General features: G+C 37.9%; 1 protein-coding gene across 1 annotated transcript in view; it reads left to right on the top strand.

The window, feature by feature from the left end:
- The window catches only part of CDH8 (cadherin 8), a 220,103-nt gene that overhangs the window by 11,875 nt on the left and 183,610 nt on the right, over positions 1 to 24,618 (top strand). The window contains exon 2 of the mRNA XM_032768108.2: positions 4,614 to 5,064. Coding sequence (XP_032623999.1) covers positions 4,813 to 5,064 — 252 coding nt within the window. The 5' untranslated portion in view covers positions 4,614 to 4,812. The remainder of the gene's footprint in view (positions 1 to 4,613; positions 5,065 to 24,618) is intronic.

The raw sequence follows: 24,618 nt of genomic DNA on the forward strand, positions 1-24,618 counted from the left end.
AGGGGATCCTCAGATGGAAGAGAGCCACTACCCAAGCTCCACACCACTTCCTTAGACCCTGGTACACATGAGTATCAAGGAAAAGGAGAACATAGCTGTAGTGTCTCTATTTCACAGCAATCTCTGACCACAAAATAGCTTCCTGTGCTGTGTGCAGCCAGGAATAAATTAGAACAACTTAATTTAGGGACTGAGGCAGTCTTTGGCTGATGCCAGAACTGGAGAAACAAAGTCTTTTCTCCTTAATGACCAGAAGGGACCGCCTGTCTGTCAAATGGGCCACTAGCAGCCATGGGGACAGGGAAAGTGCCATAACACCTCTCCATAATACCACATCCTGCACATGGAATGCAGCAACGAGAGTGGCAAGAAGAATCCATTTCCACAACTGCCCAGGACTTAGGAGACAGCCCGTTGTCTGTGTGTTCATCGAAGACCTCTCTCTCTTAAAACAGGCCAAGGCCCCTCAGCTCCAAGTGGATTGACTTACTACTGGCAAAGTCAGAGTAATCAGTTCAAATGAGGCTTGCCGTGAAGGGTTCCAGAAGATCAGCCTTCATTGTGGAGATACTAATGAGTCTCCTTCATTCTGAACTGTGCATATTCAAATACATAACAGTGCTAAAAGCAAAAATCTGTGCAGTTAAGAGGGGGATTTGTTCTGTAGTCTGCAATGCCTAACACATGCTGCAACTTTCCTTTCCCACTGGTGCTGGAGAACTTATTGCACATTTATGATCACAGCGCTCAAGTTAACTGTGCTTTTTGCAAGGTTGTTCTACTGAGTTAGGTTTAATGAAACGTAGTATGTGAATATTGTTGTTGCTGCTGTTTTTGCTTGCTTGAAGTACTGCTGAAACCTCTCCCATGGAGCTACCCTGAGATCGGATCCAATCATAGCTAAAGAATCTTGATGCATTAGCGATGGCTAGATGGGATTTAATCCAACTGTACTGCGTGAAAAGTAATGGATCTGAGCTTCCTGTATTTCTTTTAATATACATCTAAGTGAATTTAGTTTTTGCAGATTGGCAGTTCAGGTAACTAAAGTCTTATGTCCCTTCTCTACCCTATAGAACAAAAAGAGACAGCCTATGCCATAGCAGTACAAGTGTCACACTATCCCATCAATTTGCTTCAGCTCTGTTCAGGAGGGAGCACCCTTTGGAGTGAAAGGGGACAGCAGTTCAGTCTTAATTAGATTAATTAGTTGATGTTTCTAAAAGCCCTTTGAATATGAAAAGTGCTGTATTTTATTATTATTCCGTCCCGGGAATGGCAAAAAAGTGCCAATTAGAGCTGTGTCCAAATCAGCAGCAATCTCAGGGTGGGTTCATCTGAAAGATTTCTCTGGTGCACGTGTAACTCACAGGGGTGTGTGTGTGTGTGTGTGTGTATGTATGTTATGTACCCTCTTCTGCATTAAATTCACAGTGGATCTGAGTGTTTCAGCTACCTACCCACCTACAGAGTTTACTCAAGCTGGAAAGACTTATGCTTCTAACTCTGGATGTCCTTGATTTGATCCCTAGTGTCAGCCAAGATGATGATCTTTACACTTCATGGTGGTTCATGCTATCCCGAGGTTTCCTTTGCTTTTGATTCACATGAACAGAAAAATATGAAAAACTTTATCCCAAGCTACCAAGTTGTGTATTGTTTCCATCTAAGCTTGAACGTTCCTTCTTCCTCTAATTACCTCCTATCTATCTTAATACGTTCTAGATTCCTCTCCCTTTTAAGGTTTACAGGGCAGTAGCTACAAATCTTCTTGTTCCCCATACCTTCATTGTCTTTAGAGTGAAGTTCTTAGGAGAGAGCTGTCCTTTCACTCTGTTCCTCACCACTCCCTGGGGGGATTAGGGGATATGGAAAGTCAGGTTACATCTCTTCCCTCTACATTCCATAGAAAAATCTCTTCAGAGAATTAGGTTGCATTACCTTCCAGTCCTCTCCCTCTCACTCAGTCTTCAGCACTGCGACCCATAGCAGTTACTGGAATGGGTACTTACCTCATTCTTGTTGCATTATTGAAAGTATCACGCTTCAAGGTCCAGAGATACTTGAACTGAGTTTTAGTTCATAACAGCTCTTCTCACATTCTTAAAAAGAGGAGTCTCTTGGCTTTAGAATTTCTTGCAAGAAGTTTCCACAGCTATGTTGTCAATTACTGAAATACAAACGAACCTGGAAACTTGTTGCCAAAAGATGTTGTAAATGACAAAACTATAATGGGGCTCCTAAAAGAACTAGACAAATTAATGGAGAATTGGTCCATCAATGGCTGTTAGTGAAGATGATCAGGGATGCAACCCTATGCTCTGGGTATTCCTAGCCTCTGATTGCCAGAAGCTGGGAGTGAGTGATAGGAAATGGGTCCTCTATGATTGCTTGTTCTGTTCACTCCCTCTGAAGCACCTGGGACCAGCTGCTGTTGGAAAACAGAATACTGGGCTAGATGGACCATTGGTCTGATCCAGTAGGTCATTCTTATATTAAACAGAACAAACCCACAGTTTATGCCTTTTAACTTGTCTTCTGTTTGTTTGTTTTATTAGCCTTTAAACATCATGTTCATGTTTTCAAGTTTTTCCTTCACAAACATGAATACTAGAACCGTACAATATGTATACACAATGAAAGTTGTGAGTCTCGCATAATCATATGACTCAAGAAATGTAGGCTGCTAGAAAAACATTGAATATCATCAGACACTAAAGCTGGTTGACATTATTTTGGCCAAAACTTTTTCTCACAGAAAAATGCAGATTCAAGTTGAGTGAAACATTTTGTAAATTCATGTTGATATTGCTGAATTGTTTTGGTTTAAAATGAAAATTATTTTTTTTAAAAGCTCAAAATTTAAATTAAATGTTTAGTTTCAGGTTGAATGAAATACTTTGTGTGACAAAAATATATTGGTTTGAAGTGCCATAGTACCTCTCAATAATACCACATCCTGCACAAAATTTTGAAAAAAAAAAAATGTTTGGGCCTGTATGAAACAAATAAAAAAAAAATCAGAACTACTAGCTAACCAAAACAATCAGTGATTTGTACAGATCTGATCCACATATACAAAAAATCATGAGTTGGCAGCCATGCAACTATCCTCCTCCTACACTGTAATTTTCCACAAGATTACATTTGCTTCTGAACCAGTCAACGATTATATATCAGGAAGCCTTTTACAAAACTCCAGCCATGCTATTATCGTCTTTGAGTTATATCTCAGACATCTTTTTAAGTAACCTACAGTTGCATCTACGGTTTGTAGAGCAATGTGGCTATACTGCAGCCGACTTTAAGTTGTTAAACTAGCTTCATTTCAGTACATCTCTTAGGGAAAACAAACACTTCAAGATCTTATTTTAAAGGGTTTTTTTTTTTTTTAAATTGGCCACTGTTGAGCCTTTTATTTTCTCCTGTCCTTTTCCTTTCCCCTCATCATGTTATATGAGATCTCCACGTCAAGTTTTATTTGTCTGAATGTTAAGGTCTTATTTTTTTGCCAAATTATGTTTTTCTTGTTTTTAATGTTTGCATTATGTTGTCAAACAGAGGTAGGGGAACATGAACTTGTAAATAGAGTTGATCAGAAATTTGATGGTTTTTTCATTGAAAAATTTTGGTGAATCAAAAGTGAAATGTTTTGCAGAAATATGTTGATTTTCATAAAATTTTGAAAAACAACAAAAACACAGAATAAGAACATTCCACTGAGGTGCAAATATTCCATTTTGACCTTTTTGGAATGGAATATTTTGATTATCCATTTCAAAATGACTTTTTACTGCATTTTTTTTTTGCTAAAATATAATAAAAAAAATAAAAAGTGGAATGACTTTGATGTTATAGGAACAAAACAGTGTTGATTGACCAAAAACATTTATTTTGTGCATGTGTGTGTAGGGGGGTCATTTTGTGATAAAATTTCAAAATATTTTGGATTTTGTGCTATTTTAGAAAGGAAAAAAAATAGAAATGGTAGAAAGTCTTGCAAAATGGAAAGTCTGGTTCCTGCCTGCCTCTACATAAATGAAATTAATATTTTCTTTCTTAATGTTACCATATTTACTAAAACTGAACTTTTTTTTCTTGCGGCCATACATAAATTTTTAAAAAAAAAGTTCTTGCCCTGGTTGTTGTGAATGCTTGGGGAAAAAAAGGATCCAGTCCTTTGAGGTACTGAGTACGCTCCATTGACTTCAGAGCAAGCAGGGGACACGTAGACTAAAAAAAGAAAAATGAGTTACCCACCGCTGTATTATTGCTCAGATTCAGAGTTATTTGTGGTTAGCTTTTACTGAAAGGTTTATACAGGGTCAGATTCTAATATGCTGTCTCACACTGAGTAGTTCTGACCTGAAATCGAAGGAACTAGTAGTGCAGGTGGTGCTGCACAACATTGGCAGAAGTATCTGTCCCTTAGTTGTTCTCCCTCCCACCCCCTTTAAAATGGGCATTAAAATTCATTTCCTAGACACGTATATCATCTACTACAAACATAAAACTGGACTTTGGCTTGTTTGTGACATGAAAATAACTAAGATTTTATAAAATATATCCCCAAGCTCTTTATAGCTAACTTTGTATTACTCTTATTTTTGCAGGAATCTTGGATGACAGGAAAACCCAGTGGACCATGTTTTTATAAGCTAAGCAATTTTTGTTTATGTTTACTGTGCTGCAAACATATGGAGGAGCTGTAAGTAAATGTACTTTACTGCATGATGAACTGGATGGCTATCGTCTGGAGGAAAGCACAATAATCGTTTCCTTTCTGTGGTGATTTGCTAAACTTGTGGTACAATGCCAGAAAGACTAACGGAGATGCTTATGGATGTATGGACTCCATTAATAATAATATGGATTACTGTCCTTCCTTCCATTTATATGGCTCCATTGAATCAATCTGAAATATTACCAAGTGGATCCAGTATGGGACTAAATGGGCTCAGTGGAGAACAGAAGGTTTTGAACCGTTCAAAGAGGGGCTGGGTTTGGAACCAAATGTTTGTATTAGAAGAATTTTCTGGACCTGAACCAATATTAGTTGGCCGGGTAAGTAAACATTTTTTTTCTTTCACTATGAAAATGTAGGATAGATGTAAGTCCTCACTGGCTTGGACTCTCCTATCAAGCTCAAATTTACAGCTCTTGGTCATTCTGAGACTTCCCTGCTGCCTGTAAATTTATGTTTTATAGATGTTTACTCCTCTTGTAGATATGCAACTAACATAAATGATATGATCATCTGACAGGAGAAAGCAGAATGATCTTTTTTAGTGGACTGGAGATTTCAGGGTACAGACAGCCTGTTCTAACTTGTATTTTCAAGATAGAAAGCATCTTTTATTTTTGGTGATAAAGGGGAACAGATGCACATTTTTTAGCCTTTCTCATCTTAAGACTTTTTTCTAAAAGCTGCTATTTCTTACATGCTTATATTTATAGCCAGTATTCAAAAGTTTTGATACTTTATGGTCACTTTTAACCTGCTGTCCTGCTACACAAAGCTTTAAAATGCTCTGACATTTTTCAGAGATGTACGTTTGAGCAAGCCTAAACACAAGGATGAAAATGTACCTTATACAACAGAAGACACCTGGCTAAGATATAGTTGTAGAATGACTCTGATGTACTTCCCATACACTATAACATCATAGGCATAGTATTTTGTAACAGGAAGATGGAGAGCATGAGTAAAATAGCACACGCTTGCTTTGACAGATACTCTACCTTGTCTATTACCAGCCCCTTGTTTATTTTTACAGCTCTGTTCATTTCTCTCAATCAGTAATTCCAAATCACACTTGCCTTGGAAAGAGATCATGCCATCTGCATTCATCATAAAGCTTGACTAGCAAATAAATGTCTTCTCCTTGTTGGATGTTTGATTTATATTAGAATAGTCAAATACTGTAACATATCATTAACTTTCTGTTTCCTTTGAATAATCAGACATATTATTACCACATTACGTTCGCTCCTAAAATATATATAAAATGTACGCAGACAAGGGTTAAAACATGGATAATTTCATGTTAAAGCATTCTGTACATATTGCAGCTATCATGTTACTGAAGAAAAGACAGAGAAAGTATAGATTTGATAACTGTTCCTGGACCAATATGCTAATAGCAATTGTCACCCATTGCTGTCTTAAACTGATTTTGTGAAATGATCACTTTGGGCTCCAAATCTTGGGCCAGATGGTGCAAACAAGCATAGGTCCATTGACTTTCAATTTAAACTAATTTTGATCTATACCAATGGGAGATTTATCTTAATATGCTTTGTTGCAGTCAGTAAACTATCCCAGTATCAATGGGGCCACAACATGCTTATTTATATACAATATTCCAAGTTGCATTTAAAAAAATGAAGACAGTGTTTTTTTTGTAGAGTACGTAAGATGACAAACAAGAAGATTTTGAATCATGGTAGCCGCTCCTTAATTAATCCTTTCATAGTAAGGTTATAAGAAGAGTTTGTGATTTTATGTACCATATGTGCAGCAATGCCCAAGCACAATTAAGGTTACTCGGAAGGAGTGAGAGAGAGTGAGATCACTGTGTCTCAGTTTTGTGGGAGTTTATTTTTCAGTGTAAATCATAGCCTTAACTTTGCTGTAATGCTCAGTAGTTTTTGGATTTAATTTCCTGCATTGTTTTAAATTCATTAATGAAGAGAAAAGGAGGGAGGACAGGACCTCAGGCAAAACTAATAAAGACATTATACTCATCTTCTGCTAGGACTTTGAATAGTACTTATTATTATAAAGCCATGGTATCCCATTTGCTGGGACTGCTGCATAATTAGTATATGGCATGATAGAGATGGAAGCGAGTGAAAAGTGGAACATGTTTTAAAGGGCAGAGATTTGTGGCTTATTTCTGAAGTTAATATTTCCTAATAATTCTTGTTTGTGTCTATTACTATCTCCAGAAAATCACCTTTACTTCTGCTTTCTTAAGGCCTGATCCTCAGAGATGTGAGCCCCCATAAGTTCTATTGTAGTCAATGAGAGTTGCGGGTGCTCAACACTTTTCAAAGTCAGGTTATAACTCTCCTCCCAACTTTAAAATGGCAACTGCTTTTTTTAGGCCTCCAGAAAGTGGAGGTATGGCATCTCTGTTCTTTGTCACCCTTCTTGGTTTAACTACCCATCCCAGATTCCAATTTAAAATTAGCCTCTTGGTCTTCAGAGCTTTCAGTGGATTCCCTCTCCCTATTTTACCAATATTCTGCAAGTCCCTTTTCTGCTGATTCTGTTCCTCCAGTCTTTCTCCTAACCATGTTTCTGCACAGTTGGAGGTTGCTCCTTCACTTCTATTGCTTCCTCTGTCAAGAACATTTTTAGCTTATGATTGACCTTAAAGCTTTTTGGATGAAAGACGCTCTATCAGGTCTGCTTTAGTGAGTTATTGTAGAGTGTCTCAGAATAAGAATGTAAAACACTGACATGCTGTTACATTTGCTGCACTTGTAGAAGTGTGTTCTGCATGCATCCACGAGTACTGTTTATATTCACAAGACACCTGTATTTGTACAGATTGCTCTGAACATACGCAATGCTATCACGAGGCTGAAAGTGCAGTGAACGTAAGAGCCAAACTCCGAAAGTGCTTCCAATTAAACAAAGGGTAAATTTCATGCAGAGCTATTTCTATTAGATTTTTATCAGTTCTTATATGGCTCTCATCACCTTACTATCTGAGCACTTGCACAATTACTATGCTAATATGCACCAAGGACCTGCCATGTGTACAAATCAGGTCTTTAGGTCTTTTCTCTGATATGCAAATACAAACACAAGGTTTGCATACTTAGATAATGACACATGTACAAGGGAAAAGTTGGCACACAATTTCTAAGGCTAATATGGGGCCCGTTGAGAACTCACCCCTAAAGAATCAGGACTTCTCAAGATAAGGGTCATGCACTCCAGTGGGTGCTGAGACCACTGATTACCTTTCAGGAAGTGTTCAGCCCCTCGTGACATTGGCACTTAAGCCTGTATATAAAATGAAACAGAATACTGAATCCCTTTGGAAAAACACGTACATGGGTTTAAATAACTTTTTCTAAAATATAGTTCTATCTGAGGTAAAAACACACATGCAGAGTGTATGAATTAGGAGAAATAAATGTTAGATACCTTAAAACCTTAAAATGCTGACAGAACTTTAACTGATGTAGTACAGCTGCATACTTATCTAGTACTATTGTGCATTATCCTTGGGGACTACAAGGTACATAAAGAATTATGCTCTGGATGTGGTCTATCTAGCACATGACAATAATTGGAGGATGAAATTAACAGAAGAATTGAAAGCTTCTTCTTTCAAATGAAATAGACAGTCAGACAACAAGGTAGGTATGGTGGTTGAGTGAAATGAGTAAAGGAGGAGCGCTTGGTTCTAACTTTGCCCCTGACTTTGTTGAAATCAACAGGCTGCTCTGCTGCAGTTAATGGGAATTTTGCCATTTACTTCTGTATGAGCAAGATCATGCCATAAACCCTGCTGCCTCCATTTCCCCATCTTTAAGATGGGGATATAAATATTGTGTCAGTGTTGTTCGGAGGATTAATTAGATAGTGCCCATAAATACTACATAAATGCTTATTAAACCTATCAATATTTAGTTATTGAATTATTAAAATAATAAGAAATGTCATTGTTCCAATATTGTACATATGTAAATACAATTTAAAAAACCTATATGGACACTAATCATTCACTTTCAAGTTCACATAAGCTCTGTGCTAACTGGAGCTACACTCCTACACAAGTTTAAATATGTTGTTTAAAACAGTACAGAAACATGATATTTACAAATAATCTTCTTTCAGTCTTTTTTATTTCCCATGATCTGTTCCTTTTGATTCACACATATATGTTGACCTGTAATAGGGTAAGTCTAGATTACCTTCCAAAGGTAGTACTTTAAGCTTTGGAAGACCTGCAAACTGTGTATTTCAGACAGCCTTCCAGCGATTGACATTCTCATTCAACTGTGGAGTGATATGTCTGATGACACTGCATGCTGTCCTCGAAGATTTGATTACTTAGCTAGAACTTTTACTTGATATATACTGCTGTATGTTCTTAGTCTCTTCCACATGCATTTACAACTCCATGGCAGATGTACCATGAGCTCTGTGGTGTATCAAATGTCACTGTTCTTTCGTTGGAAACAACAGCAGAATTCACAATTAAGTAGAAAATAAAGTTAGGAAATATTACATTGTGCAGTTGCTTAATAAAATATGTGGGACAAGTTATCACAGGTCCCATTCACCAGTCTTATGGAGCCCAAGATACATATATAGTACATGTAATTTGTGATGTGTTAAATGGCATAGGGCCCAGTGTAGTAGACAGACATTTTCAGGCAAAACATAGGTTGTGTAGTTTCTGTGTTACAGTTATGATTTATGGGTACAGTGCAGGAGACAAAAAACAGTAGAAACACAGAGAAGAGATTTGAAAATGACAGAAGCCTTTTATTTTTCATCCCTGGAGTCAATATTGAATAATTCAATAATAAACCCCAGACTCAAAGGAGCTGTACTGACAAACAGTCAGATTGATGCTCTTTCAATAGGCTGCTCCTCCTGTCCCCACAGACCCTCCCAATTCTTCTCAGGACCCCACTCTGATATCTTCCACTTTACTTCTTTCTACCTCCAAAGTCATGTGTTGCAATCACTTTTTCCATGTATGTTGTGTGTATCTTTCTCTGGGCATGATCGATGAAGTAAATGAGAGTCTTTCCACTGATTTCAATGGTTTTTGGATCAGGCTCTTAGAGGTGTGAGAACCTGTCAGTACTTTCCCATAAGCCTCTCAGAGGTGAACAGTACAGAGGGACATGATGTGTTCCCAGGTTGGGTCTTGGGCTGGGGTGCTGAAAAGACAATGCTTCGAGCCTTAAAATGGAAACAGCATCATGAATGGAAGAGTATAGTGCTGAGCTATGGTTTCTGCATTGTGTATGTTCATGTGATCAGTGCATCAGACAAAGTATTTGCATGTAAAATTTACTTTATTTTTATGTCCTTTTTATTTATTTAATTAGCTAGTTAGTTCTATGTTTTTTTTGTGGCTGAGTGTTAATGCTGTTCTCGTTAATGTTGCAAAAGGGATCCCATCCCTAAGAGGGGCTGAACTACATGCTTCTTGCCTGAATGGGGGAAATCAGTGTTAAGGAGCGGAAGTTTGCAGTCCGCAGGTGTATCCTTTTCAGGGGATGATGCGATCCTGTTTAATGCACCATTAAAGTTTTTACAGCTAAAGGGCTGTAGAAAGAGCCAGTCATATTACATACATGTAGTATTTCTAATCCTGTCTTCTGCTTTTCTTTGTATTTTATTATTTATGACCTAAAATGTGCATCATGAAACATTCAGGATTTGAAATGCTACCATTGCTGTTGGAGTTTTAGCTTTTTCATTTCCTGTGTAAGCTTAATAGTGCATTAATGTAGGGCTTTTTTCCTAGTTATTTGTTAATAAACACTCAGAAGTAAAAAAAACTAAATAGAATTTATTTTCTTACCTATTTTTATGCTGCATCCCCCATTTTTTTTTGCTTATTTCTAATGGATCAGAGTGTACACTGTACAGTATCTAGTATTTAGAGTGCTTCTGTTTATTTCTTTGTTAATGTGTCCCAGTATCAATACAGAAGTATGTATGCAATTCCAAGAATAGCTTTTCTTAGGTAAATATTGCTACAAAGCAATAAATGAAGCACACAATATTTTATATGAGCCTGATAAAAATGGCACGTTTTTAATGAATTTTCCAGTGTCAGTGTAGGTAGTGTTTTTTTCTTTTAAAACTGGTATTCAAGTACATACAACCAAGAAAAGATTCCTTACTAGAATGTGATGTTAAACAAGAGCAAACTGTTTCACTAAAGTACCTGGAAGTGTCTCTTCAAAGTGTAGGTCATTTAAAAATTGTAGTATTGAGATCTCATGGTTTTATTAAAACAACACATAGCTGGGTGCAGAATCTCAGACCTTATTCCTATGTATTGCTGTAAGTACAACTGAACAGGGGGAGTCAAAGGCTGCTTTTAGCCACTTTCATGTTCCCCTCCCTCCAATCCTGGAGCCAGTTTAGGCCCCAGTACAATTTAGAGCAGCCTCAGTAGCATTGATTGAAAATGGCCTTAAAAGTCTGTTCTGCTGGCTGGGTACTCCCTGAGTGCAGCAGAACTCTGCCATGCCCACCCTGACTCCCTCCACCCAATTCTACTTTATTCTGCTATTTTATTCTGGGATGTGGCCCATTATTGTGGTGCACCTATTAGTGTGTAAGGCACTTTGAAGAATACACATGAAGGACTCAGTCCTGCAATGTGCCGAGCACCCTCTGAGACACGGTGTGTGCCCTTTAATGACGTTAAAGGTGCAGAGCACTTCTCTGATGTGCTTGGCACCTTCCAGGATTGGGCCCTAACTTTTAGACTTGACAGACAAGGGTGTATAAAATAACACAGGAGGAAGGAGAGGAGTGAGGAAGGACATGCGTACTGTGGGTATGATTACACAGCGACTCTGTTTAGGAATTCAGGTATTTTGGTGCCCCATTAATATTATTATTACTTAGCATTTGTTCCTTAACATGTTTTGCTGAAGCCTCAGAAATGATTTTTTTTTTCCAGAAGATTGGTAGATCCGATTGAGTTTAATTCTCTATGGGGGGAAATTAGTTGCTTGTTCTAATCAATACACTGAGCCAGACTTTTTATTTTTCTCTTACTGAACTTTAATGATTTTAAAATGTCCATGCAAAGTGCTAGAGTGACAGCATGAAAAATTGAGTGGAGTCCTCTGTGACCACGTAATAGATATGACATAGTGGTGTAAACTTCCTCATACTGCTCTTCAAATGGGTTTCAGATTCTACCTGGAGGGACCACCTCTAGTGATGTCATGATGATTCGGTTCCTCTTATCAACATCGGTACCAATTAGTGCCAATTATGCAGGTAGTTTTTTTACAAACAGACACTTGTTCACTATGAACTGGTTCGGCAAGTAGCTTATTGAAGAGCCATCAGTTGGTAGTGCCTTAGCATAGCTGACAACACAGATCGGAGTCAAACCATTAAGGTGAAGGACTGAATATATTGTTATCAAGCCCTGAGAAATCTCTCTCTCAATCTGCCAAGGCCCAAATGTGGGCTGCAATGTGTGACAAAGACACACAAATTATTCAGGCAGGAAACATGAAACACAATAGGATTCAGTCCTTAAGTGTAAGTGGGACTCTGTGTCATCACAGTTTTATGTTTCCTTGTTTCTGAGGTAAATAACTTTTGACAGCAAAAGAGAGGGAACATCAGAATGGTCGGACACAGAAGTAACTTTGGGACTAAGGTGACTGACATATGTTGGAATGAAGGACATTTGAGAGGTGTGCTTAAGACACCCAGTTTTCAATTTTTAGACTAGAATACCTACATATATGACAACCGTCATGAAGAAAAGCAGCCTCTGTGTGAAAATAACAAGAAAGGGTTTGCACAATGTTTTTTTCTGCATGGGAGACTCTTATTTAATAGGTCTTGGTTCTATCCAGCTGGTTGGTACCTCATGTGCTGCATAGCACTGTGTGACAGACTCAAAGGCTACAAATCTGAGACTGCCTATGTTTGCTCTCCAGCTAATGGGCCATAAGAAACTTCACAGTTTAATCTTTGGATGTGAAGCAGTCACTCAGCTTAAGCTGCAAAAATAAAGCCATGGACCATACAGCACTGCGGTAAGTATTTTAGGCAGTCTTTAAAGGCATTAATCTGGAAGAAGTTGAAGTATTTCAGAGAAAATTAAGTAAACTATTTTAGAAAATCATACATGTAGGCCCTGTTTCATCAAGTTAATTATGTGCCTAACTGTAAGCATATCATTAGCTCCCGTCAAGTACCTAGTTGAGATGAGGTCATTAATAGCAAATGTATAGCTATACCTTTCCTCTCTCCTGGAAGAACAGCTGAGCATCTCTTACGGCCAAAAAGATTCCCATTCCACTTTTTTCAGCAAGGCCCTTTTTTCATGGCCACCACATCAGCTGCTAAAAAGAGCTGTGTGTGGCTTCCTCTGGAGAGTATCCATGCCATTCCTGAATTAACCAGAGGAATTATTAGGAGCAACATAAGAAAAATCCTTCCCTCATTCTTGTGCTGATGCTTGCTACCTTTGTAGCATATCCAGCCCCTTGTGAAAAGAGAGTGAAGCCCTGAACTAGTATTTCAAACTTGGTGTGCTCTACATTGCTGCTAGATTGCCTCCAGCAATCCTTTCTGAGACGGTCTTTTATTTCATCATATTCCACCTAATTGAGACAAAGAGCCCAGTTGCAGGTAAAACCAACAAAAGGTACTTTATTTAAACAGACTTTTCTTGGCAGGAGAGAGTGCCCCAATCATCTTGTCTCATTTATTTCTCCTTTGCTGAGAGTAGCATATGCAGAACACTATGTGTTCTTATTTTAAGAATCCCACCAAGTGGCACTAAACATCTAGGGTATGATGTACCCTGGGCATTGGAGAAAAAGGAAACAGTCCCAACCTTTAACTCTTTCATCAGAATGGATATAACTTTATTTCTAAGGTCATCATGCCACAAACTTAATACAAAAACAACGCTAACATATGGTAATGACTCAACATGAGAAATCCAGATAGTAATAAATGCCTTGGAAGAAAAACACAGTTTTAGATTAATTGTGGAAAATATGAAATATAGACATGATGGATTATAGACAGATAATATGGATGAATAGAATTACATTTTGAGTTGGATTCATACATCAGACACCTGCTATATGGCCCTGATCCACAGACCATTTATCTAACTGTTAAGAATCCTTCCCTTGATTTCAGTGGGCTTTCAATCAGGCTTCGTATTATTATATGAGGGAGAAGCTCTCACATTTCCATTGTTTGCAGCAAACATTTGATAGGCAGCAAGGGATAGCCTTCAGGAGAGAGAGGTACCTTGTCTGTGTCCTTTGAAATTCTGTTGATCTTTTACTGAGATATAAAGTGCTAAAAATTGACATTTCCCCTCTCTCACTTTTGTTCATCAGGAAAATTATTGCAGCTTGCCAAAATAATAATTAAACATAAACATTCTAAAGCCAGGATCCCGATGCTGCCAAAGCAGCAGCAGCATGCTCTGCAGTGAAAACACGTGGGGACTGCTGATGCAGATGCATCAAAAGATGGGGGAAAGGAAGCAAGGTTGCTCTCACTTCCAGACTTGGTTCGTGGGCCATATACCTCTCTGGATGCACAACATGTGTCATGAACTTCCCCACACCTCCTGGTTGGATGGGGAGAGAAAGCCAGGCTGGACTCCTCTTCCCGCTCTCTCCATCCCACCCCTCCCCGGCGCCACCCATAAACCCTTCCAAATTCAGAACATGGTTTTATTGGCCCATCCTCCTCTCCTTAAGATCCTATATAGGAGATGCTGTTCCCCCAGTTCTGAGGAGAGGGGAGAGAGACAGGCTAGATTTCCCCAGATACTTTCTGGAACCAGTACACAGACCCAGTCTTTGCTGCAGTGTTGAAATTCAAGGTTCAAACCTTGATGATGATGTGAGATGTGGGTGCTGTTATTGTTGTGAACAATATAATTGGATCTACCTTTTTCCTTTAACAAAAATCTAGGAAACTACATAAAATATATTATATTAAAAGAGTGTTATTTAGGTTGTATAGCTGAGTACTCAAGAACTAGGAAACATCAGATCTGCAGTTGTCGGAGCAACGTTAATTTGGCCCCCTTGTGCATATGCATTCTGATAATCTTTAATTACATGACCACATATCATTTTTTTCCACAAGACCCTGCCTTATTCAGTGCACAGGATGAACTCATAAGGGGCCTGACTTGAAATTAAACAGATAATCCTAAAATCTGGCATTTTCAGACTTTCGAGAGCTTGACTTTGCAACCGAACAAGCATTCTTTTAACATAGTATTTTAATATAAGTATTAGTATATTTGTTATATGCATTCCATGCTGTCTTTTTTAAAAGCATCTGTCTATTAGGCAAATATGCTTTCTCATTACTATGCAATATAAGGCATTGAATGTAGATCATTGGCATGTTTTGCAATTCCCACTGTTGCTATATCATACAGACACACACACAAAAAAAGGCCAGAGGCAAAGTGTTTGTGTTTCTTCCTTCATCCAAAATCATCTGAAGCAAGACTTAACAAATGTGGACTGGCTTTAACTTATTTTTGTTATTAATGGATCTTGATGATTTTATTGGAGGTGATATATAATTGCTAGACTATTAGATGAACTGAAAGCAGGTGCTGATCTAAATAAACATGTATACATGGATTATTTACATTTTATTGAGTTTTCATATGAGTAAACAGATGCTATATAAACAATTTTAAGTGTGTAGTAAGATTTTACTTGACAGGAGGGGATGCACTGATAGGTGGGAGTGAGTTTTAACCTATGGTGAATTTGGCTGGGCTTTCTCTTTAGACCTTGCTACTGCAGTGTGTAGTTTTTTTAAACCTTGTATTTACTTTCAGAACACTGGGGCGGCGAAATAAAATAAATCATAAATCTTCTCAAATAAGAAAAATCCATACATGTTAATGTTATTAATATTATTTTGTAGCACCTAGAGGTACCAACCAAGATTAGTGCCCCATTTTGCTTCCACTGTTCAAACATACAATCCCTGCCACCAAGAGTTTACAATCAAAATGGACCAAACAGACAACAGCTGGGAGGGGAAGTGGAGGCAGAGAGAGGGGAAGTGACTTGCCCCATGTCACACAGCAAATCTACCTGAGGACAGAACCCAGGGCTCCTATGCTCAATATAGTGCTCCATCCAGGAGATCATGCTGCCTCCCATTGGATCACTAATGTGAACAATGATTTCACAATATATCTGGACATAATACTTTATGGAACTCTTACAGGAATCAATATGATTGATTTTTTTTTCTGATGGAGTGAGAAATAAGATAAGATAGGGTAATAAGTGTGCAACAGCATATACTAACAATTTAAAAGCTCCTATAATAAGAAAAATGCCCATTTCTTAACTGATTGTACCTAAGGATCATTGTATCTGTGGTGTTATCAAACCTTGAAAATAATTAGAGGGAAATATTTCAAGCTTTGCAGAGCTGGATTTCTAGCATCCTTTTCAGTGCAGCAGCATTCGTAGTCTCTTTGATCAATCAGCCTGCCAAAGACCTAAATCCCCACCAGACAGCCACTCACAAGTTACATCTTGGTGGGAAATAATTTTCACACCCCATGAGAATTTTTGAAATTTTAAAATGTTTTGTATCCCAAATTGGGAGGAATAGTCTAAATCTTGAAAAATTGCATGACTTGACAAACCTTTTTTTTTTCTTTTCTTTTTTAGGTTCAGGTCAATTGAAATGTTGTGTTTGGATAATTTTACTTTTTCCCCCCAGAATTTGACCTTTTTTTATTTTTAAACTTTTTTTTTAGTTTAAATTTACTAACATGGTGACATGACAAGTCACTTCAACTAAAAATTTTCCCCAAACCTTTTTGTTCTGAAAACATCAAAATCAGACAAATTCAAAACTTATTCCCTAAAATTTTGTGAGTCTAAAATATTTGTCAAAACTAAAACTGTTCAGGAAAAAAAAGTGTTTAAAAAGTTTTAACCACGTCTACTACTCTTGGCTGAAAGGGAGTCAAAGAGAGGGATGCTGCCAGAATTCTACAGAAAATAAGAGAAGCAGAATATGTGTTAACAAATGCTTTGAGATTTAAAGGATTTTTTAAAATTAGCAAATTGTGAAGAGCTAGATTTTCACCCCTGTGAGGACACCCATCTGAAATAAATACATCACAGACTAAAGGTGCATCCCATGCACCATATAACCATTACAAATGTGGACACAAGATGCTGTAGCCAACCTCTCTGCAGCATGTTGTTGTGCTACACCAGTCCCCTAAATGTTGGGTAGCATGTTGTGTCTCCATCAGTTCAATTGCAACCTCTCCAAGCAGTAGGGCTTCCAGGTTCTAGCCCTCTCTGCGTTCACATAAACACTCACACACTTTGAATAACATAGAGGATTCCTTTACTAGGGCTGCCAGCAATCGAAGATGAAAATATCCTAGGCATACTTGCTTTCATAGTATAGTCAAAACAAAACAAAAACCACACAATTCCCAAGGTATGCCAAGGTGCATTTAGTTCTGAGTCAGTTTAATAAAACTACAATCTCTTGTGGCACATGGCACAATGGGAGTTGTAGTTCAGGCCCCCATTCTCTCCTGTGTCCTGGGCTCCATGGAGAACTACATGTCCCAGGATGCAATGTGGCCTCTCCCATACCAGGCAGCGGAGTGGATGCGTAATGGGAGATGTAGTCTAGTTAGAGAGCCTGGCCCATAGTAGAAAATGGGGGCATCAGGCTTCAAAACTACAGCTCCCATCATATACTAAGACAATAGGGAAATACAGTTGAGTTTACTTTAAATGAAGAGTTTCAGTTCAGTTCAATAAACCAATAAAACTTTTCAATTTGGGGAATACCAAAATGTTTTGTTGTTTGTTTGTTTGTTTTTGTCTTTTTTACAATAAAACCAAAAATGTTTTGACATTTCTGGATTGATTTTTTTCAGACAATTTCATTCTGCCAAAAACTTTCAATATTTCAATTTTTTGGCCTATTTTGGGATGAAAATAAATGTTGAAATACTGGAATTTCATGTGGGATTGAAATTTTTATTTTGCTCAGCTATCCACTGGAGATTATGGAGTTCTTTTCTGGCTAGATGTTGAATTGCAGGTTACAACCATATCTAGTGACGAACCTGTAGGTTCAATACAATCATTTTCAGAAGTGTTGCTGAAATGTTTATATTTAATATTTGAAAAGAGAAGAATATTAGTAAAGTTAAGTCCATGTTGATGCCAACTGATGTCTCCAATGCAGATGTCTTTCTTAGTCACTGCAAATTTCATGGATTCCTCGAAAGATCAGAAAATATAAGAACTACTCTCACCATTTTAAGACGAGCAACCTAGAGATGCATCACTTTAGCCTTAAAGCTTATTTTCTAAGATACTTCCTTTGTCAGACCAAAGCTCTGATATTTCAACAGGGTAGGTTTGTACAGTAGAAGAATATAAATGTTGATTCCCTAAATTCCATTTCACTTTTAGAAGCTTTCAAAACTTCAATAACCCTCTAGAATCTAGATTGGCACATACCAAAATACATGTAGAAGAATTCTGTCCTCTTGGTAACTTTCTCACTGTAATAACAAGGACATAAATTTCTGGAAATTAATTTGACCTGATTCCCCATGATCCATTGACTGGAGAAATATCTAAGGGGCATTTGTTTCAGAATTCTTAGGGACACCAATAATCTTATAGTATTTAATCCTTGATTTATTCTTTCCACAGCAAGTCCCCTAGTAAATCTCTTGTCCTTATTAAGCCTTTCTAATATGTTATATCTTAGATCCTTAATTTCCTTTAGGGAAACTTTCTGCTCTACAGTGTATCCCCTCCAAAATATCCTTGGAATGTGATTTCAATCACAGCTTGTAGCTCATCAAATTGTCTGGGCTTGGGGGGTCCAAGAATTTTAAAATATCCATCTTTAAATCCAGCAGGCTGAACTCAGTCCAAGAACTGTTCAGCAAATCTGAGCACTGCTACAGAGCCAGTTTGCCTGACCCTTCCTTATCCCTGCCACTACAAGCTCCAAGATGTAATGTGTGACTTTCTTCAGTTCTTCCATGCTAGTTGGTATTGGGGATAGTGTGGAGAGATGAATCAGGCATGAAAACAATAGGGAACATGATGATGACTGGTGTGTATATTTTTGGAAGTTTTAGTGGAAGGATTCTTGTTTATCAGGAGGGGCCACAACAACTGGGAGGGCATCTTGTTTTATGAGTGGGATGGAGTAATTACCAAAGAGAATTACGCAAAGGAACATAAGCATCTAATATCACTCTCATTAGCACTGCAACATGCCCATGGGGGATTGGGACCTCATGACTGGGGTACCCTATGTAATACATTTACAAATATTAATGATTTTTGTGAGGATTGCTGCTCAAAACCCTATGTGGCAATGATGTGTTCTGGCATCTCAAAATGAATGTACTGGTTATAAGACCATTTTGCATCACAGACAAAATCTGTTATGTAGCAGGAAAGTCACTAAATTGCCAATGTCAGCTTTTTACATCCTTCCTGTTGCTCTCACACACACATTCAAACCGCCGCATTCACTACATACAATTATTTCCACTTTTTAACACTTTTCATCTAATGATCTCAAAGCACTTTACGAATGTTACTGCTTGTTTACACTTACAGGTTAATTTCATATTAAGATAGAGTGTGAATTTAAAGTACACTAACTGTTCCTGAATAACTCAATGGGTAGAATAAAGGACCAGAAAGAAGATCTCACCATATTGGAAAAATGGAGGTACAGAGAGGTTATGTGAATTGTCTAAGGTTACATATTAAATCCTAGTCCCAAAATTGGACCCATGGCCACCTGTGGCCCCAATGACCGACTGTGAGACTTTAAGTACTTGGACTATGAGGACAGATCATTGCATCATCATAGCCACAGACCCGTAGAACCCAAAGCTCCTAGCTCTCAGTCCCATGCTGTAACCACAAGACCATTCTTCCTCCCACACAGAGTAAATTATGGAGTAATTTTAAGGTAATGATCACTCTAACTTTACAATAACTGTTTGAAGTACAGTTGTAGCTGTGTCGATATTAGATATTAGATATTAGGATATTAGAGAGACAAGGTGGGTGAGGTAATATATTTTATTGGACCAACTACCGTTGGTGAGAGAGACAAGCTTTTGAGCTTGCAGTGCTCTGTGTACCTCACCCACATTGTTTGAAGTACAGACATTTTGGCTTTTCAGTAATACACAATGCAATTTATGCCATAACCTCTTTTGGTTCAAAAACTTTAAAAATGACTGAATTTAATATTGTTTCTTTATGTCTTCATGCATATGATTTAATTGTTTAGGATAATAACAACCTTGATATTTGCATAATTAGAATATCTTTTCATTGACTGAATTATCAAAAATGGGGTAAAAAGAGAGAGTTTAATTTCCAGAAATCAAATTCTATCATGTTTCAGTGCTTTGCACACCTTAGTTTAACCTGGATTCCTTCAGAAATGTAGTTTTTCTCACTGGGAATGCATTACACTTGCCCTGGTTATGTAAGAAGAGAAATGAAAGATTTTTTTACTAGGGAACATTTATCCTATATATTTCTAAATCTCTCTTCTTAGAGAAAAAATCCTATTAAGCTTGTTTGGAGTGACATAAAGCATTCAGGCTGTCAAATAAAAGCTGATAAATTTTCCTTTATCTGAACTAATGATGGGCAATATATGTGGCAAAGTGGTATCCTTGTATATAACGCATTACACCTAAACTATGCACAGCTTTGTCCTTGCTACTGTGTTGGCCTTTTGTTACAAAGAGCAGTAGCTACAGTCAATAACCACTTAACAATTTTCTCTCTCCTTTATTGTAGCTTTAGGTACATTAGGCCCTCAGTAATTATCTTATTCATAATCCTCTGTCACAAGTAATATTTTCAGGATCTTGTGAAGCATAATTGGAAAATATTTTCTTTTTATGCACACTATTCCTATTCCCTTTTTAATATACCTTTACCCAGGAGTGCCTTACCTAGGAACAACCAAGTGAGCATAATTTCAGACAGGTAATCAAATCTTTCAGACATTGGCATATTTTCCTTAATTTCATTGGGACAAAATGTTAACCTTCAAACAGACCTAGTCATTAAAAAAAGGATTTCAGGGTACAATTAGGACTCCTTATAAGCCTGTAGAAGGAAACATGAACAGAAGTGTTGTTATTTGAGTTACCAGTACTTGTTATTTCCCCTGCAGGCCACCTTATTTGATTAATACAGCACTGCACTGGAATGAATATAGTTTGTCTAAAGTGTGTATTATTTAAACTTTGGCTTGAAGCACTGGCTTGTGGACTGTTTTGTAATTTATTTTGTATTTTTTGTCAACTTGATACTTGCAAATTCCAAAATATATATGAAGTTTCAGTTCAACTTATAAGGTTGATCAAGAGGAATACAAAGGGCAGGGAAGAAATAGGCAAATATTTAGCATTTTCTGGGTTGCAACATAGTTCAGAACAGTTAATTTATTTCATCCCTTCCCAAATAAATCATTTGCTGAAGTGAGGATGAAAGCCTCGGCTAAATTGCAGGTGCAAAACTAAAGGAATAGTTTTAGGCAAAACAGATCTGTTAAAGCAACGCTGTCAAGGCTGGCATAGTAGGCATAAAATGAAACTTCTGAGCTTCAGTTTGGTTTGTGGGCTTGAACACTCATATCTCCATATTCCAGTGCTCTGCCTGCTTGATCTTAGAGAGCACAATTCTTGTAATTTTCAACATCATGCCTACTTACAATAACAGAGCAGAGAATCAGAATGGATGAATGATTTGATCCTTCTGATCATAAACAGATCCATCACCCCTCTGGGTTTGCTGATGGAGGGTCATCCAACAAAGTAGCTGTCATTTACCAATGCTGCACCCCTGCTTTTAAAGAAATCACTAAATTTTTCAGAATGAGCAAGAATATTGTTGATGATAGATGATGTGTGGTTTGTTGTCTTTATTGTCTTCAAATGTAAATCTTATACTTTACTATTATTGGACATTAGAGTACAGCAGGGAGTGGGTAGGAATTGCCTAAGCCCATTTTTTTTTTTACTAACCATAAGAACATAAGAACGGGCATATTGTGTCAGACCAAAGGTCCATCTAGTCCTGTGTTCTGTCTTCCGATGCCAATGTCAGGTACCCCTGGGGGAATGAACAGAACAGGTAATCATCAAGTGATCCATCCCCTGTCACCCATTCCCAGCTTCTGGCAAATCCATGCCCAGCCTGGCTAATTAATGGACCTATCCTCCATGAACTTATCTAGTTCTTTTTTAACCTTGTTATAGTCTTGATGGTTAATTAAAAAAAAAAATCCTATTTTCAGTTTGGCCAAAATCTGCTCATAGATATATATACTTGCAACCCCAGGGATTTCACTGGTGTTTCATGGGATTAACTGAGGGCAGAATTTGGATCTCATCTCAAGCTCTCCCTATTTTGCAAGACTTTGCAAATAATAGTCTAGTTTCAGTAAGTATGATCTTGTCTCGTTTTGTCTGTCTGTCTATCTACCTGTTAGTTTAAACCTGCTCTTTGATTTGCTAAAAAAGCAGTAGGAAAACCCGGTCATTCAGCACAAAGCCTTTTCAAAGTCTCCAAACTTGTAGGCCTAACAAGAACTCAGCTAACATCTGTCTTGCGTTGTCTACTGTGGTATAGCTAAAGTTCAATTGTGCACACCCCACATGAAGCCCCACCTCAGAAAAAAGAAATATCAGATGCTTAAAAATTCTCTTGAGAAGGGCCCAAGCTGTAATTTTTTGATATTGAAATGAACTTTTAAAAATATTTGGAAGGGTTTTGCACTGTGATATTGGTACAAGTCCATCTTTGCTTTCCAGGAGCTCAGTCAAGCCAGACAGATCTTTGACCCTCTCAGTCATCTTGTTTTACATGGATGCACCTAATGTCCACTCTGAATAAGATTGTGCTAATGCAGTTATTTCATGGTGAATATTACCCTTTACATTGTCAGCAGATCCATTTAGTCTTCCTCTTGGAGCAAGTGAAGAACTTCTGTCTAAAATTCACGAGTTTGATCACTGGAGTTCTGATGTCTACAAACAGCTGGCTGCAGCTCTAGTTTCTTTGTGCCCATCTATATCACCTTTGAATAAACCTTTCATCCACAGAAGATAGTTTTCCATCTGGGAAGTTGCTTTTTTTGAGCACTTACTTATAGTTTATTAAGAGAGATCTAAGAAAGCCCTTGGCACCATGACTTACTAGTACAGGTAATCACAGGCACTGTGGTTTAAAATTAGTAATAGTTTATTTACATTAAAAAGCAAGGTTGGTTGGTTCAAAGAGCACCTGTTTAATCAAGGATGGCAAGTCATATTTTGTGAATACCACTCGGTGCATAGCTGAATAGAATACAAAAATGTAGCTGAAAATAGTTCTCTGCTTGGTGGAAATTTCATCTTTCATGGGAGAATTATGAGCAGATACAGTTACTTCATACTCAGGACAAGATCAGAGGATATCATCATGCTGTAGAATATGTGTCTTCTCATGTTCTAACTTAAGTAACTTACATGGGATCATTACTGATTTAAACAAGCATAAGCAAGAGGACTGTCTTCAGGATACCTCATATTCACTTGTACGACTCCAGACTGAAGAATCTGGATCAGTATCTGTAGCACTGTCTGTCTATTTTTGAATTCTTTAAGTTTGTTTCCAATTTCTTAGCACTTCACAATGTAGTGTGGTCGTAATTATAGAAGAGGATGTAGGAGATGTCACAGGGTAGCTGGATCTTAAAAGAAAGATGGGTCACAGCCATACCTGTGTCACAACTAACTGGCCTCCCCAGTTGGGGAGAATAAAGGTCCTGTGACTCAATCAAGCCAATACCTTATTTAGCCCTGACAGCTGAGTAGAAAGAGAGAAGTGGAGGAGGAGATGGCTGTAGCTGTAGAGAGCAAGAAGGCTCCTGCAGAAGACCCTGAGAAAGCAGGGAAGAAAAGGAATCTAGCTAGGTAGAGCTGAAACTGGCCTTTCAAGGCAGAGAAGAGGCCAAATTCCAGGTAAAGCTCTGGAGTCAATGCTCTGGTAAAGAATGTGAAAGACTTTGAGTAGAATGGGAAACCCAGGATGGGTGTAAGACCATTTTGGTTTGTGCTTTACTTGGACTCCTGGCGGGGTAAAAACAGGAGAGTCTGCACGATGATAATAGTGAGAAAAGCTGTGAGCTGAGCCCAGGAAGAACCAGAATCCTTTGGTTTACATTAACTTGGAACTATAATTGAAGCTGGTGTTTATTTTGTACTTTGAGTACCCTGCCTGAGAGTGACACAGCTGTAGGGCCGAGACTCATGAATCCCCAGGAGAGATGGAAACCCTGGGGAGGAGAAACTGAAGCGGGGGCTACTGTAGAGTCATCCTAGGCCCTGAGGGAGTATTAGGAGGCAATGATCCTATTACAGGAGATATCTCCCCCCACACTTCGGTACTTAAGGGGGTCATGCAGTAGTTAGGGGCTACTAACGTAAGGAATATCATGCTGACCTGCAGTAATGTTAATGATTGTGAATGGTAAGTATAACAATTATAATTAATTCACAAAACGTTCTTATGTACCAGACACAGTATATGAATAATGTGCTAGAATTCTGGCTTGCTTCATTCTGAACTTACCCAAAATGAGGTATCATGTGCATGAATAACATAACGTAGTATTAATAATTCCTAACACACCACCTTTTTCAATCTTTTACATTTTTCACTTATGTTTACAACAAGGATTTCCCATAATATCTCATGTAATATTTCAAGGACACATGTAGTATATTGGTCTGTGTGACTATAGCATAACCGAAA

The sequence above is a fragment of the Chelonoidis abingdonii genome, chromosome 19 (assembly GCF_003597395.2).
Source record: "Chelonoidis abingdonii isolate Lonesome George chromosome 19, CheloAbing_2.0, whole genome shotgun sequence".
NCBI classification, from domain to species: Eukaryota; Metazoa; Chordata; order Testudines; family Testudinidae; genus Chelonoidis; species Chelonoidis abingdonii.